General features: G+C 57.5%; 1 protein-coding gene across 1 annotated transcript in view; it reads right to left on the bottom strand.

Moving 5' to 3' along the window:
* The window catches only part of ITGAL (integrin subunit alpha L), a 31,110-nt gene that overhangs the window by 13,444 nt on the left and 750 nt on the right, over positions 1-16,916 (bottom strand). Inside the window, exons 2-11 of the mRNA XM_027834585.3 lie at positions 5,523-5,631; positions 4,914-5,008; positions 4,764-4,828; positions 4,330-4,444; positions 3,965-4,095; positions 2,659-2,804; positions 2,341-2,479; positions 2,053-2,203; positions 759-826; positions 217-349 (exon numbers count right to left, since the gene is read on the bottom strand). Coding sequence (XP_027690386.2) covers positions 217-349; positions 759-826; positions 2,053-2,203; positions 2,341-2,479; positions 2,659-2,804; positions 3,965-4,095; positions 4,330-4,444; positions 4,764-4,828; positions 4,914-5,008; positions 5,523-5,631 — 1,152 coding nt within the window. The remainder of the gene's footprint in view (positions 1-216; positions 350-758; positions 827-2,052; positions 2,204-2,340; positions 2,480-2,658; positions 2,805-3,964; positions 4,096-4,329; positions 4,445-4,763; positions 4,829-4,913; positions 5,009-5,522; positions 5,632-16,916) is intronic.

Below are 16,916 nucleotides of genomic sequence, written 5' to 3' on the forward strand. Positions count from 1 at the left end.
CGGCAGGGTGCGCCCCCATCAGCCCTCCAAAGCTTCAGTACCCAGAGAGCCACACAGCTGCAGAGGCCCTCGCCCCAGGGCTGTACGCACAACCCAGGGATTCCCCCCTGTGAGAACCGGGTGAGGGATCCCTGTATACATGGCCCCCGCGCCCCACCCCACAGATGGAGGATGCTGGGGCAGGCTGGGAGGCTCTAGGGGCTGGGGGTAACATACCCAGGTAGGCGTCCTTTATCTGCTCACTGGCTGAGGGGCTCCCGATGAAGGTCTCCAGCAGCGGGTTGCTCCGCAGCTCAATCAGGCCCCCCGCCCAATCATCTGCCCCCACGGCCCCCAGCACCACCCTTTCCTGCAGGGGGAGAGAGAGACACGCCATGGGGCAAAGGGGAGGGCAGAGGGAATGGGGAGCCCCTCAACTCCCATGCCTGGGTCCCTCCCTGACACCCCCCCCCCAAACTCCCATAGCCCATTCCCCCCCATAGTCCAGGTCCCTCCCCTCCTGAACCCCTATAGTCCTGGCCCCTCTATGACTCTTCTGAACCCCCATGGCCCAGCCTCCCCACCCTCCCAAATCCCTGTAGCCCCAGCTCATTCCTGAACTCCCACAGCCCAGGCCCCTCCCCAACCCCCCCAAGCTCCCAAAAGCCATCCCCCCACCTCTGAACCCCATAGCCCTCTCCCACCCTCCTGAACCTCAATAGCTCAGACCCCCCCCCACCCCAAATCACTATAGCCCAGGCCCCCTCCTTGTGGCTCACTTTGTCCAGGTCCACACTGAATCCACTGGATGAGAGCTCCAGGTGGAAGGAGCTGCGGCTGCTGGTACCTGCAAGACAGACAGGGGTGGGAGCTCAGAGCAGTGACCCCTGTATGAAGAGCCCCCACGCCTCACCCCAGAGACAGCTGCATCTCGGTGACAGCTGACAGAATGGATGGTTAGAGCAGGGGGGGGCTGGGAGTCTGGACTCCTGGGTCCTATCCCGGGCTCTGGGAAGGGAGTGGGGGGTCTAGTGGATTAGAGAAGTGGGGGGTGGGGGGAGTCAGGCCTCCTGGGTTCGGATTATGTGCCTCAGCTTTTCAGCCGTAGGGGAATTGCTAGTTCTGTGTCCAGCGTGTGCTCTGGGCTGCTGTCCATGTCCAGTGCATCCACTGGGGGAGCTGTGCATGTCCAGTGCATGCACCAGGGGGCACTAGGGACTGTGCATGTCCAGTGCATGCACCAGGGGGCACTAGGGACTGTGCATGTCCAGTGCATGCACCAGAGGGTGTTGGGGGGGGGGCTGTTCATGGCCAGTGCATGCACCAGGGGGCACTAGGGACTGTGCATGTCCAGTGCATGCACCTGTGGGTGTTGGGGGGGGGGGGCTGTTCATGGCCAGTGCATGCACCAGGGGGTGTTGGGGGGCTGTGCATGTCCAGTGCATGGACCAGGGGGCACTAGGGACTGTGCATGTCTAGTGCATGCACCAGGGGGTGTTGGGGGGGGCTGTTCATGGCCAGTCCATGCACCAGGGGGTGTTGGGGGGCTGTGCATGTCCAGTGCATGCACCAGGGGGCGCTAGGGGATGTGCATGTCCAGTGCATGCTCCAGGGGGCACTGGGGGCTGCGCAATGTCCAGTGCATGCACCAGGGGCGCTGGGGGAGCTGCAGATGTCCAGTGCATGCACCAGGGGGTGTTGGGGGGAGACTGTGCATGTCCAGTGCATGCACAAGGGGCACTGGGGGCTGTGCATGTCCAGTGCATACTCCCAGGGGGCACTGGGGGCTGCGCAATGTCCAGTGCATGCACCGGGGACGCTGGGGGAGCTGCAGATGTCCAGTGCATGCACCAGGGGTGTTGGGGGGAGACTGTGCATGTCCAGTGCATGCACCAGGGGCACTGGGGGCTGTGCATGTCCAGTGCATACTCCAGGGGGCACTGGGGGCTGCGCAATGTCCAGTGCATGCACCGGGGACGCTGGGGGAGCTGCAGATGTCCAGTGCATGCACCAGGGGGTGCTGCCAAGCTGTGCCCACCACAATCCAGGCCACACACCAGGGGGCGCCGGTACCTTCGATGGCGTAGATCTTGGCCTGCAGCTCACTGAAGAGGCCTTTGAGCTTTTCGAAGTTGTCCAGCACCTTGACAAACTGGCTTGTGGGCTCTGAGGCGAACTGTGTCAAGAAGGCCTGGGACTCGTTCCGGTGAAAGTTATTGCCAATCTGGAGAGAGCAAGAGGGGACGTTGGTGCCTGTGTCAGTCCCAATGGGCCAGAATGCCTGGGTTCTCTCCTGAGCTCTGGGAGGGGAGTGGGTTAGAGCAGTGGGGGGCTGGGAGCCAGGACTCCTGGGTTCCTTACCCCAATGATGTAGCGAACAATTTTCTTATTTTTGGCAGCGGTCACATTCCCTCTGTCACTGGGGTCTCCGTCCGTGATAATGATCATCACGCGCGTCACATCTTCCCGGGCGCCACGCTCTGGGATGAAAACCTTGTCTCTGCAGGACACAGCGAAAGGGTGCAGACGAACTCAGAAGTAGCCACTTCCAGAGCTGGGCACAGGAGCTGTTTCTACAAGGATCCCTCCCCCGGCACTGAGATGCAGCCACCTCTGGGGTGGGGCGTGGGGGGCTGGTTGTCACGGGTCCGTCTCTCCCTCCCGCCCCTGGTTACTCACGCAACATAGTTGATGGCTTCGAAGGTGTTTGTCAGGCTTTTCATGTGCGTCACATTCTTCAGGAGTTCCCGGGGATTTCGGTTTCGTTTGTAATTGTTAAAGTCAAATTCTGTCTTCACCTCCAGGGAAAACTGCACTGCGGCAAACTGGCGGGGAAGAGGGGTTGTCAGAACAGCACCCCCCCACCCCCCCATGCCGGTAGACAGGGCAGGGCTGGGATCCCTGCTGTACAGCACTCCTTAGAGCCAGGCTGAGAGATAGGGACTGGCCAGGACCACCCCTAGTGCCAAGGTGGGAGATGGGCCACGGCCAGGACCCCCCTGCAACACAGCGCCCCCTAGTGCCAAGCTGGGAGATGGGCCACGGCCAGGACCCCCCTGCAACACAGCGCCCCTAGTGCCAAGGTGGGAGATGGGGCATGGGCAGGACCCCCCCGTAACACAGCACCCCCTAGTGCCAAGCTGGGAGATGGGCCGCGGCCAGGACCCCCCGTAACACAGCGCCCGCTAGTGCCAAGCTGGGAGATGGGCCACGGCCAGGACCCCCCTGCAACACAGCGCCCCCTAGTGCCAAGCTGGGAGATGGGCCACGGCCAGGACCCCCCGTAACACAGCACCCCCTAGTGCCAAGCTGGGAGATGGGCCACGGCCAGGACCCCCCGTAACACAGCACCCCCTAGTGCCAAGCTGGGAGATGGGCCACGGCCAGGACCCCCCGTAACACAGCGCCCCCTAGTGCCAAGCTGGGAGATGGGGCATGGCCAGGACCCCCCTGCAACACAGCGCCCCCTAGTGCCAAGCTGGGAGATGGGCCACGGCCAGGACCCCCCGTAACACAGCGCCCCCTAGTGCCAAGCTGGGAGATGGGCCACGGCCAGGACCCCCTGCAACACAGCGCCCCCTAGTGCCAAGCTGGGAGATGGGCCACGGCCAGGACCCCCTGCAACACAGCGCCCCTAGTGCCAAGCTGGGAGATGGGGCATGGCCAGGACCCCCCCCCCGTAACACAGCGCCCCCTAGTGCCAAGCTGGGAGATGGGCCACGGCCAGGACCCCTCGTAACACAGTGCCCCCTAGTGCCAAGCTGGGAGATGGGCCACAGCCAGGACCCCCCCATAACACAGCGCCCCCTAGTGCCAAGCTGGGAGATGGGCCACGGCCAGCACCCCCCCCGTAACACAGCACCCCCTAGTGCCAAGCTGGGAGATGGGGCATGGCTGGGAGATGGAAAGCAGAGTCCTGTAGCACCCGTCTGGGGAGATGGGGCCCGGCCAGTATCACCAGGAAGGGCAGGAGTCAACCACATACATGTATTGTGGAGTTTCCCAGCTTCTCCATCACGTCGACCATGAAGTCCTTGATGGCATTGAACTGGACAGGGTTCATGCTGGCTGATCCATCGAAGAGAAACACCAGATCCACATTCCCCTTCAGGCATTCTGTGGGGAACCACCAGAGAGGGTTGGAGTGTGGGGTAGGAGGCGGGAGCCAGGACTCCTGGGTTCTGTTCCCAGCTCGGGGAGGGGAGTGGGGTCTGGTGGGTTAGAGCGGGAAGCCAGGACTCCTGGGTTCTCTCCCCAGCTCTCGGAGGGGAGTAGGGTCTGGTGGGTTAGAGTGGGGAGCCAGGACTCCTGCAATGGGGTCTCAGTGCTTTGAGTTTGTCAGCTCCTTACTTTCAAATCCCGGCGTCATCTCCTTGGGCTGCTCCAGGTGTTCCTTGAAGAGGTAGCAGACCCCACTCAGGTACTGGTTTCCATCACACGTTCGGTTCAAGCCAGAGCCGCAGGCCTACGGGGGGCACCGAGCAGGGCAGTTACCAGCCATGTATGGGATTGGCGGGGGAAGCACATAGGACTGGAAATCAGAGTGTCTATGACTGAGCCAAACCCGACCGGGAAGGGAGATGGGGCTGGGGCCTGGGTCTCCAGGTATGAGCCCAACAGCAGGAGAATCCAAGAGGGGACGGCAGAGAGGGAGACGCCCCATCTAGCCTCTCCCCACCTGAGGCAGGAGCTTCCCCAACTGTCTATTCCCCAGCAGAGCTGGAGACGTCCCATCAGGACCTGTCCCGCAGCCAATGCCCCCCCGCCCCCTCCGGCACACTCACAATCAGCTGGGCGTCTGAGCCACTGCTCGCCAGTGCCATGCCGAGATGCGCCATTTGAGCACTCGCTGCAAGGAGAGGGAAATGGGGTCAGTGCTTCGCGCTGTCCAGTGCCCCGTGCCCCCTGCCACCCTGATTTCTCCCCAGACCCACCCGGCAATGGGATGACCTGGCAGGAGCCTTTCTTCACAGCACACTGGTACAACTGCCCTGTGGAGTTCTGGTCACCTGGCGCTCCCACGATGATGCTGTAAAACAAGGCAGATCAGACGCCGGGGGTGGGAAATACCTGCTTGCCAGGGACCCCACAGAGGGTGGGGATAGAACCCAGGCATCCTGACTCCCAGCCCCCTCCCTGCTCTAACACATGATGAGACCCCACCTCCTTCCTGATTTCTGTGTTCCAGTTAGTCCTTCATTGGGTCATCCCACCCCAGTGCTGCCTGCTGGGGCCCCCTGACATACTCTCACTTCCCAATTAGGCCTGGTGGATGCAGCATGCATTCGGGTAGTGAAAGGGGAAGAGGGAGTCAGCATCATGGTTTGTGCATGACCCAGTAGGGATCATACACAAGCTGGGGGGGGATCCCACCGGGAAAGAGTGGGCAGGGGCCTGGCAATCCCCACAGTCTGGAGTCCTGACTCCCCGCCCCCTGCTCTGGCCCCACTGCCCTCCCAGAGCTGGGGATAGAACCCAGGAGTCCTGATTCCCAGCCCCCTCTAACTCCGGGTCTTTCTTGCAGTGCAGGGTGGGTCTCTTACCTTGCATCTTTGAACTGCAGCACCTGGTACCCGAAAGTCCTACTGACCTTGGGGGCGAGCACCTCCGGGTGGACAGTGTCAATGTTGTACCCCAGGGTGGGGGCTGGCCCTACAGGAGAGTGGGGTATTGAAGGAAACTGGATCAGAGCATCCTCCTGCACAGCCACCTCCCCATCCAGAGTGGGGACACCGCTACTCCACCCCTCAAACCCTAACCCTGCCCTTAACCCCTTTGACCCCTTCATCCCCCGAAGAGGAGATGCCTAGCTTCCAAGAACCCTGACCTATTGCCATATCCTTTCGCTCTGCCTTTCACGCTCGCACAGGAACCCTGCCTTGGTTATGTCATCTGCACCGTGTGGTTTGTGACTTGTGGGCTGAGGCCAGCCCCACTCCCGCCCTAGTCCCCCCGGTGTCATTTAACACCTCTCCACCCTGCTTGCATCATGTTGCAGTCAGTGTGCAACTAGCTGACAGGAGACCTCCCAGTGCCTAGGCTGGGGGGCCCGGGGAGAGCCCCCACTTGATGGGAGGTCGGTCTCTGTACTCCGTCCAGCCCTCAGGGAGCAAGGGGGACTGGTTAGTGAAACTTGCAGGACAGGGGAAATTTGTGCTGAGACCCAATAAACTCACCTCAGACAGGGAACCACTGAACAGGTGCCCAGTCAGAATGTCCCTGCCCCCCTGAGCCAGCTAGTCCCCCCACCTTGGACCCTAGAGGGTCCCATTCCCTGTCTCCAAGAGCCAGCCTGGGGCCAGATCGGGGTGCCATGTCCCATGCCCCCACCTGTGAGTAGGGTAGTTTTTCACCCCAGATGGGACTTGAACCCAAAATTTCTGGCTTAGGAAGCCAAGGCCTTATCCATTAGGCCACTAGGGCTGCCCATTGGGACTGATTCTGTGAATGTGCCATTGTCTGTACATGCTCTGTGCTAGGGCCAGCTGGATTGGCTGGGCAGGTGGGCTGCACTGTCATAGGAGGAGAGGGGCATCTGTCCCCAGGGTGATCAGGGACCCTTGTTCCTGGGCTGATCTATGTGGTTTGTGATGGGCGGGGAACGCAGTTGCCTCTTCTTGCTGTGGGGATGAGAAGATAGGTGACCATGCACTGCAAGGCCGGGGGGAGTGAAGGGGAGCTTCCAGAGGCTCCAGAGGTTGGGGCTGTTCCCTAAGCCTGCCCTGAACGTGGCTCAGCGAGGACACGCTCTGTGTCCCCACAGTGCTCTGTCCCAGCTGGGAGGAGAGTGGCACCACATCTGCCGGGGCGAGTTGGGGCATCGTTCCTTGGGGGCAGAGTTAAGGTTACATTCCGGGGGGTGGCGTGTCCCTTACTGCTGCGTGTCCCATTTGCAGAGGGTTACATTTAGCTGCTCTCCACTTCTGGGAAGGGCACAGGGACAACCAGAAATCTGCCTTAACCAAGTAGTTGGGGAGGAATTTCCCATGGTTTTTGACTTGAGGAAGTGGTTGGTAGGGTGTGGACACCAGGGATCACAGCACAGCCGCTTGGTTACCAACTCGAGCCCTCTCCTGGCCCCTACACGCCCCCAGTGGGGCCATTTCTCTAGAATTTGGCATTCCTGTCGGATCTCCTTTCCCTTGGAACTGCAGGGGTGAAACTGATCAGTGGTGCGGATAGGGGGACCAGATGTCCCGATTTTATAGGGACAGTCCTGATATTCAGGGCTTTTTCTTATATCAAGCCGGTATCAAGTGGAGTGCCCCAAGGGTCGGTCCTGGGGCCGGTTTTGTTCAATATCTTCATAAATGATCTGGAGGATGGTGTGGATTGCACCCTCAGCAAGTTTGCGGATGACACTAAACTGGGAGGAGAGGTAGATACACTGGAGGGTAGGGATAGGATACAGAGGGACCTAGTCAAATTGGAGGATTGGGCCAAAAGAAACCTGATGAGGTTCAACAAGGACAAGTGCAGACTCCTGCACTTCGGACAGAAGAATCCCACACACCGCTACAGACTAGGGACCGAATGGCTAGGCAGCAGTTCTGCAGAAAAGGACCTAGGGGTTACAGTGGACGAGAAGCTGGATAGGAGTCAACAGTGTGCCCTTGTTGCCAAGAAGGCCAATGGCATTTTGGGATGTATACGTAGGGGCATTGCCAGCAGATCGAGGGATGTGATCGTTCCCCTCCATTCGACATTGGTGAGGCCTCATCTGGAGTACTGTGTCCAGTTTTGGGCCCCACACTACAAGAAGGATGTGGAAAAATTGGAAAGAGTCCAGCGGAGGGCAACAAAAATGATTAAGGGGCTGGAACACATGACTTATGAGGAGAGGCTGAGGGAACTGGGGATGTTTAGTCTGCGGAAGAGAAGAATGAGGGGGGATTTGATAGCTGCTTTCAACTACCTGAAAGGGGGTTCCAAAGAGGATGGCTCTAGACTGTTCTCAGTGGTAGCAGATGACAGAACAAGGAGTAATGGTCTCAAGTTGCAGTGGGGGAGATTTAGGTTGGATATTAGGAAAAACCTTTTCACTAGGAGGGTGGTGAAACACTGGAATGCGTTACCTAGGGAGGTGGTAGAATCTCCTTCCTTAGAAGTTTTTAAGGTCAGGCTTGACAAAGCCCTGGCTGGGATGATTTACTTGGGGATTGGTCCTGCTCTGAGCAGGGGGTTGGACTAGATGACCTCCTGAGGTCCCTTCCAACCCTGATATTCTATGATTCTATGATATAGGGGCCTATTACCTCCCACCCCCTGTCCCAACTTGTCACATTTACTGTCTGGTCACCCTACTACTGCATGAGATCCCTCTGCCCCTGCGGGGAATCCAAATGGGAGCTGAAACAGAGTTGGGCACTTTCAATGGGCGTGTGCCTAACAGCTGTGAACCAATCGGATTCCACGGGCAGAAAGACTTGTGAAGAGGCTCGTCAGAGAGAAATTAGTCCCAGGCCCTGATTGGCCCCCGGGGGACCTGCTAAGGTCACTGATCTCCTGCCCTGCGCCCCGGCCCTATAGCGTCACACCGGACTCTTGGCAAGAAGCTGAACTGAAGGCGGGTAGCCCCTGTCCACAGGCTGTTGTCAGTTTGGGGACCGGCACTCTTGAGTTCAGCAGGGGCTGAAATTTTTTTTATTATTTTTTTTAAAGAAAAAGATGAACTATGTGAATGTTTGCTGGGAGGGGAGGGGGAAATAGAGGTAAAGGCACGGGGAGGAGGGGCTGTGGCAAGGAGTGGGGGGATTATGGGAAGGGGACCACAAGGGGTCGGGGAAGGGGGTGAGGACTGGAGAAGTGACATAGGGCTGGGTGGCAGAGTGAGTGGAGGGATTACAGGAGGGGGGCGCCTGCCCCATATTCTCCCCTCCTCTTTGGGGTCTGGGGGTGTCTGAGCCATTCTAGGGTGTCTGAGGCGTTTTCTCTCCCCACCCCTGTGAGCTGCCATCCGGGGAAGCTCTGGTCTACCATGGAAGTCTGAGCCCCTCTCCTTGATACTCCCATAGGAACCAGCCTCTGGGGCAGCCCTGCCCCTCTGGGTGGGAGCTGAGAACAGGCATATGGGGACCCGGCACCAAGACCACGCTGCTGACAGCCAACAGGCAATGCAAGTAGCTGCAGTGGGCGACTCACGGGGGTGGGAGCTACATTTCAGCGTAGACGCTTACAGAGTTAGGTTGACATCAGCCGCCCTATGCCCCCCTCACGCTGTAGCGTCAACCAGGCCAGAGGCTGGCGTGAGGAGTTGAGAACAGGCATGCTCGATGCATATCACAGGCTCCCCAGCAGTGTGTGTGTGTGTGAGGGATGGGAACACCCACTGAGGTGAATGGAGCAGCTCACACTCCATCTGAGACGCCACTTCGCACCTCTCTGGGGTGTGCACAGCCCCTTCCCTCCAGCCGACCCCCTTTCAGCATTATCCTGGGCTGGGGATCTGGACACAACAAAGCACTTGCTGATGACTAATTTCATACAGTATTTGGGGCACGGCCCATGTCTGAGGTTTCTCTCACCCGCCCTGTTAGCAGCTACACACTGCAAACATTTCAAAGCAGGACCCTTAACCCCAGCGCTCCACGCAGGGCCAGATTAATCTTTTATGGACCCAGGCACCCAGACGATGGCCCTGCCCCCAGCTCCGCCCATGCCCCGCCCTGAAACCCTGCCCCCCGCTCGGCCTCTTCCCCCCAAGGCTTCCCCCCAAGACCCTGCCCCCTGCTCTGCCTCTTCCCCCCCCAAGGCCCTGCCCACACTGCACCCCCGAGGCCCTGGGGGAGGGAGTGGAGCGAAGCGAGTGGTGGGCGGGGCCACAGGGGGAAGAGGCTGCGTGTGGGCGGGGCCTTATGGCGCAGCATGGGTGGAGTGGGGTGGGGGCGGGGCCACAGTCCGGGTGCCAGAGCCCCTTCTGAGTGTGGGCCCGGCGCCCCGGTGCCATTGTAAACCCAGTACTGCCCCCACAACAAACCATACAGGGGGGATGCAGGGGTGGGAATCACACAGCAACCGTGTGGCTGTGTGGTGGGACTCAGGAGTCATGGGGTCCAGTCCTGGCTTGGCTGCTGAGAGACCTTGACCAAGTCTCTTCACCTCTTTGTCCCTCAATTTCCCCACCTCTATTCTTGGGCTAAAGAGATTTACCTCCTTTCTCAATGTACTGAGCCAAAGCACCATGCGTGAGCTAGGTGGTGTCATTACATTCAATAACCACAGTAGGATTACAACTGCCTAAATGACCACCAACTCCCACGAATAACGCTTCTTTCTGTTCAAAAATCTTCATAAACGCAGAGGGAAGGCTGCCTGAGGCTCTCTTGGGTCCTCCCAGAACGTTGCGTTCAGCAAAACTTTGACCTCTGCAAACCAGGAAATACAAAGTGAAGCCAAATGCTCCGGTAACCTTAACTGTGCCCCCCGGGGCCGGCAAGAGCCCCAGGGAATTATCTGCACGCACTGCAGCTGCATTCCCTATACTGGGAGTAGCTATGCTGAATGATGGAGGGATTAGTTGGGGCAGCTTGGCAGAGCTGTGATTGTATAAGCTGATTTGGGGGGGGAGTTGTGAGCCCCTCTCCCTGACCCCGTGTATGTGATCAAAGAGGAGCACGTGTGCAGGGCTGCCCAGAGGGGGCGGGGGGTAAGTGGGGCAATTTGCCCCAGGCCCCGGGCCCCTCAGGGGCCCCCATGAGAGTTTTCAGGGGCCCCCAGGAGAATTTTCGGTGGCACTTCGGCAGCGGGTCCTTCAGTGCCGCCAAACACACCCGGAGTGAAGGACCTGCCGCCGCTTCTTCAGCGAAGTGCCCCGAAGACCCGGAGCGGAAGGACCCCCACCGCCGAAGACCCCAGGCCCCCTGAATCCTCTGGGCGGCCCTGCACGTGTGTCTTGGGAGATCCAGTCATTACAGCCCTGTGTGGTGTAGGGTGTGTCAGTAGCAGGGCACAGGGGTCTTCTTGCCCGGGGGCTTGTCAGCCGTGAGGTGGGAGGTGAGCGTGCTCTGTGGGTTGAAAGGAGGGTAAGTGAAAGCAGAGTGCCGGACAGGACCGGGCGCATGAAGGTGACGGGGGTGCTAAAGGGGATGCAAAATTTAGCTGATGGGGGGGGGTTCTTTCTGTGGACCAGGCTAAGTGAGTGTAGGGCAGGTGTAGGGCGCTCCTGTTCAGTACGGCACAATGGCGGAGGGTCAGTGTGTGTGTTATGAGCACGTTGGGCATGGGCGATGGGTGAATGCATCCTTGGGGGAGGCTAGCCCCTGTCCCCTCCCCCTCTGCCCGAGGCCCCGCCCCTCCTATCCTCCCTGCCCCGCCGGAGCCAGGAGCACCCCCCACACAGCCACTGCCCCCCCGCAACACGCCCCAGCCCTGGAGTGCCGGGTGGGTGGCGCGGCCAGAGCACCCCCAGCCCCAACCCCGGAGCTCCCCAACCCTGGGCCTTGTGTGCACCAGCCCCAGCCTGCCGGCCCCAGCCTCTCGGCCACAGAAGAGGGCCGGCGGGAAGCGAACTGAAGCAGGCAGGAGGGAGCCTGGGGGACGAGCGTGGGCGGGGCCACGCCATGCTGTTTGGGGAGGCACAGCCTTCCCCTGCCTATGCTACCCGCTGCCCGTGACGTTGGGGCATCACTCAAAGAGGGCAGAGTTAAGGTTACGTGGGTGTTTACCTTAACTCTGTATTTCCTGGTTTTCGGAGGTTGTGCTTTGCTGAGCTCAGCATTCTGGGAGGGCATGAGACAGCCCCGGGGCACCTTAACTCTGAGCTAACGAAGGTGGTTGTCAGTGAATTTACTGGAATAAAATATGAATCTGCTTGTGGACTTTGAAATACCGAAGCCAAACTTCCATTAGGAGCCCCCCGCAGCCTGAGAACAGCTAGTGCACACAACACACGACGCTCAGACTGCTCCCCCAGGCCTGACTCAGGCTACCCGAGACAGCTCACAAAGCCACGCAGCTCCACCGCCATTATCTCTCTAATCAAGCTGCCCTAAACTGACGGGAGAGAGCTTTCCCGTCAGCTTCACTGCTCCAGCCCCCGCGTGTCACATAAGTTACGCCGACACACGCTGCACTGCACAAAGAGCCTCCGACTCACAGCCCGTGGGTGGTGCTTAGCTTCAAAAGCCACAAGGCAGCAAGTGCCTCGTACCGCTGGTCTCAAGGGATTAAAGAGCCAGCTTTGACCCCGGATCACAGCTCCATGGGCAATCAGTTTGGGGAGCGTTCGAGCCCCCGAAACATTAGAAACCCCCCTCCCCTCACATCTGGACCATTATCCCTACCCCGCAGCCCTCGGGCCAGAGCAGTTTTCAAGCCAAATCCAGTCGGTGTGGGGATTTTAGAGCAGTTAGAGAAATCAGCTGTCAAGCTGCGGGCTCTCTGAGCCTTAGCTAGGGTGGTCCTAGTGCCCCACTATAATCTGTCTTTCTCACCCCCCTACGCGCCCTCGCATTTCTACGTGCTCGCCCCTGCGTTAACCGCCTGCCCCCAGCCCCAGCTGGTTTCCTAGCTGCAGGTGATGATAACTGAAAGAGGAAGAGGCCCTGCTATGTTGAAAGCCCGCATGTGAAATAAGCAACTGGGCTAGTCTACGGTAGAAGCGCTGTCTACACTAAGCCTCTGTTGGCCTAACTTATGTAACTCAGGGGTGGGACTCTGCCGCTCGTGGAAGTGGGCTTTTCATGACAACGGGACAGTGGTTCTCAGCCAGGGGAACGCATAGCCCTGAGGGTACGCAGAGGTCTTCCAGGGGGTACATCACCTATGCATCCGATGAAGTGAGCTGTAGCTCACGAAAGCTCATGCTCAAATAAACTGGTTAGTCTCTAAGGTGCCACAAGTCCTCCTTTTCTTTTTACGAATACAGACTAACACGGCTGTTACTCTGAAACACCTCATCTGGATTTCACAAGAGGCTACAGAAAAAACACTAGCGAAGTCAGTACAAACCAAAACCTCATGCAGACAATGACTTGTCTAGACCGCTCCATACCCTGAAATGTAAATGCAATATTTATATCCCAGTGGCTTTATTTGATAATTATATGGTAACGATGAGCCAGGCAGCCATTGTTCAGTACTAGTGTGGCTACGACCCTTTTGTATGTTTATGTCTGGTTTTGTAAGCCAGTTGTTTTTAGGTGGAGGTGGAACTTGGGGGTACGCAAGAGAAATCTGACTCCTGAGAGGGGTCCAGTCACCTGGAAAGGTTGAGAGCCGCTGGGATTGTTATTACCGCGCAGCTGCACGGATAGATGTGGCCTTGCAGGCCGTGAAAGGCATTTTCATTCCATCGCAGGCCAACGGGAGACAAAGCAGGGGTAGAACCCAGGCGCCCTGACTCCCAGCCCCCCCGGCTACAACCCACTAGACCCCACTCCCCTTCCGGAGCTGGGGACTGAACCCAGGACTCCTGGCTCCCAGCCCCAACCTGTTAGCCCTCCCACCCAGTTTGCCCGCGCTGCTGTTACAGGAAGTCAGTGTGGAGAAAGCAAAGGTTCAGCTTGTACGCTTTCTTCACACATGCCAAACCACAGGCCACAAGGAAATAGCTGTTTTTGATATCCTAGTACAAGCTGACAGAAAGCTGGGGTGTTTTTTTTTATTTAACCTCTAGGGTCCCGCTGCAGTATTGCCATTCCCAAGCATTCAAAAATCATACACCAGGTCCCCTGAAATCATAATATTGGCTTAAACTATCTTGGGTGGGGTTGTTTTTTTTCACAATGATAAATTTGTGGTTTTCCTTATTTGACTTCTGAGCCGCCAAGGGTCATTCTTGCTCGTGTCTTCCCCCAAGACAAGGGCTGGAGAGGTGCGCTGTGTTTTACAATACAAAAGACACGATTCGCATCTAAAACACGACGCACGCAGCTGGGGCTTTATGTGAAATGCCAAATATCGTGAGTTGACAACACTGCATGGCTCTCGGCCTGAGGGCACGAAGAACCCAGGTGTCCTGAAGGCTGGAGAGGTAAGATTCTTAGGGCTTGTCTCCCCTGGCACTGTACAGCGCTGCAACCTTCTCACTTGGGTGGGGGGGGGGTGAAAGCGCTGTAAAACGCCAGTGGTGACAGTAGCTACACCCCTCGTGGAGGTGGGTTTCTTTAGAGCGCTGGTGCTGCACCGCGAATACACAAGCCACAGGAACGGGGAGGGATCACAGATTAGGGGTGCTAGTCGGGAGGCAGGGGGAGGGGTTCCTACAATGGGGAGGGATCACAGATTAGGGGTGCTAGTTAGGGGGCAGGAGGAGGGGTCCCCACAATGCGGAGGGAGCACCGGTGGGGGCACTGGTGTGAGCAGGATTGGGGGTGAACGCCGTGCAGCAGGGAGGCCAGTGGGGATTGTGGCAGGCAGGAGAGCTTGGCAGGGGCTGGACCTTTCAGAAGAGGAGGCCATTCATCCTCTTAACCCGCTGACTCCCCAGGGTAGACTCGGGGTGTGGGAAGGATTTGCCCTTGTGCCCCACGATCCCTGGGGTTCACAGGCTGCTCAGGGCCGGGCACCCCTGCAGAGAGGGAGCCGCACGCACTCAGAGGCCTGAGACACATCCAGCCTGAGATGTGAGCTGTCCCCAGCTGCAGCTGTTTCCCCTCTGAACAGCCACCGTGGCACGGCTGGAGGTTTCACTGGCAGGAGGGGAGGCCCCCCCGCCCCAAACACACACTGAAAAGGACTGAAAAGTTGGGCAGTGTTTAGGGAAAAACTGATTGGGTACAATGACAAAGTTGCGGGTGTCCAGCCTGGGGCATCACTAACGATTGAGGGCATCAAGTCCAGGATGGCTGAAATTAATAAAGGCGTCTGGCCTAGGGTGTCGCTAATGACCAAGGGCATCTAGCCCAGGGTGTCTCTAAGAATCGAGGGTGTCCAGGCTGGTGTATCTCTGTTGACCTAGGGCATCCAGTTTGGGGCAACGCTGATGACTGAGGGTATCTGGCTGGGGGGCTGTGACAGAATGTACCCCTATGCCCACCCCCTACACCTCTATTGTAACAATCTTTTACAAAGTTTGCCTTGTGAGATATCATTTGAAAAGTCAAAATTTGCTGGTCAATACTGTCCTGATAAAATAGGTCTGGCAGCATTGTATGGGAAGTTATAAGATTTTGGCGTTAATAGCAGATATTCCAAACTGAGGTTGGCAAACAGGCCCTGTGTCAAACAAAGGAAAGGGTGCTCTGCTTAATTTGCATTTATGCCATAAAGAGAGACATCAAGCAGGAAGAGAAACAAAAGAAGCTCCAACAGGTAAGGAAAAGCAGCAGGGAGCTCTTTCTCTCTCTCACACACACAGAGAGAGAGAGAACTGGAGAACGGGTCCTGACCTAAGAAGTTTGACCAGCAAGACTGCTGAGAGCATGCAGTGAGAAAACTTTGCTTTGAATTTAACATAGTGTGTGAAGTTCGGCACCAGCTGCATTTTAGCTTTGTTTCTTGTAACCATTTCTGATGTTCATGCCTCATTACTAGGGCCCTATCAAATTCACAGCTATGAAAAATGCATCCTGGACTGTGAAATCTGGTCTCACCCCGTGAAATCTGTTTTTTTGTGTACTATACAGATTTCACGTGGGAGACCAGCGTTTCTCAAATTGGGGGTCCTGACCCAAACGGGTGTTGCAGGGGGGTCACAAGGTTATTTCTGGGAGGGTCGCGGTTTTGCCACCCTTACTTCTGTGCTGCTGCCTTCAGAGCTGGGCTCCGAGTCAGCAGCTGCTGCTCTCCGGACACCCAGCTCTGAAGGCAGCACCACCGCCCCCAGCCGCGCAGAAGTAAGGGTGGCAGGACCGCAACCCCCGTTTGAATAATCTTGCGACCCCCCGCCCACACACACACACACACACACAACTCCTTTTTTGGTCAGGACTCTTACAATTACCACACCGTGAAATTTCAGTTTTAAATATCTGAAATCATGAAATTTACGGTCTTTAAAATCCTGTGATCTTGAAATTGACCAAAATGGACCGTGAATTTGGTAGGGCCCTACTCATTACTTGTACTCACTTAAAATCTCTCTCTTTTTAGTTAATAAACTTGTTTTGCTGCTTTATCTAATCCAGTGTGTTTAAAGTGAAGTGTCAGGGAAACTCCATTTGGGGTAACAAGGGGTGTGCATATTATTTCTAGTGATGAAATGACAGACTTTCTATAAACTTGTAGTGTCCACGAGAGGGCTGGGCAATACAGGACATAGATTTCTGGGGGGAAATCTGAGACTGGGAGTGAACTGGGATCACCCTGCAGCATAACCAAGGCTGGTAAGAGCCAGGGTGTGGCTGGCTGGCTGCAGATCACACAGAGATAGCTAGGAGTGAGTTGCATGCTGGAAACTCTTTGTGAGCAGTGTCCAGGCTGGAGGCTACAGCATCAAGGCATTGTAAAGGGCGCCCCGGATTACAGGGCAGGGGTGACACAGCTACTCATTAGTCTGGATTGTACCCTGGGTCGGTCACAGGGGCATTGCTAAGGACAGAGGGCATCTGATCTGGGGTGACACTGACAACTGAGGGCATCTGGCTCGGGACATTGCTCATGGCCGAAGGCACCCAGCCCTGGGCAACTCTAACGACCAAGGGGCTCCAGGCTGGGGCTTGGCTAACAACTGGAGCATGGCCTAAACTCCACTGCCCTCCTTTTATAGACACACCAGATTCTGCCCGGCAGCCATGACATTTCTAATGAGTCTGCTTCTCTCTCTTGTCACCCCTTCCTTTTCAATCGGTGCAGCCCCCCCCGGCCCTGAGGCCAGCTGCTGCAGTGAGAGGAACCCACAAACCAACTGCAGTGCCCAGGGTTTGTTCTTCCCATCCCCATCCCCGTTTTCCCCAAACCTGGGGCTGGTGCCAAACCAACCTCTCCGCCCTGCTGCCTCCCCATTCAATCCGCTGCCCCACCAGGTGCTTTCAGTCCAGACACCCTCCATCCCATGG

The sequence above is a fragment of the Chelonia mydas genome, chromosome 6 (genome assembly GCF_015237465.2).
Source record: "Chelonia mydas isolate rCheMyd1 chromosome 6, rCheMyd1.pri.v2, whole genome shotgun sequence".
Taxonomy (NCBI): domain Eukaryota; kingdom Metazoa; phylum Chordata; order Testudines; family Cheloniidae; genus Chelonia; species Chelonia mydas.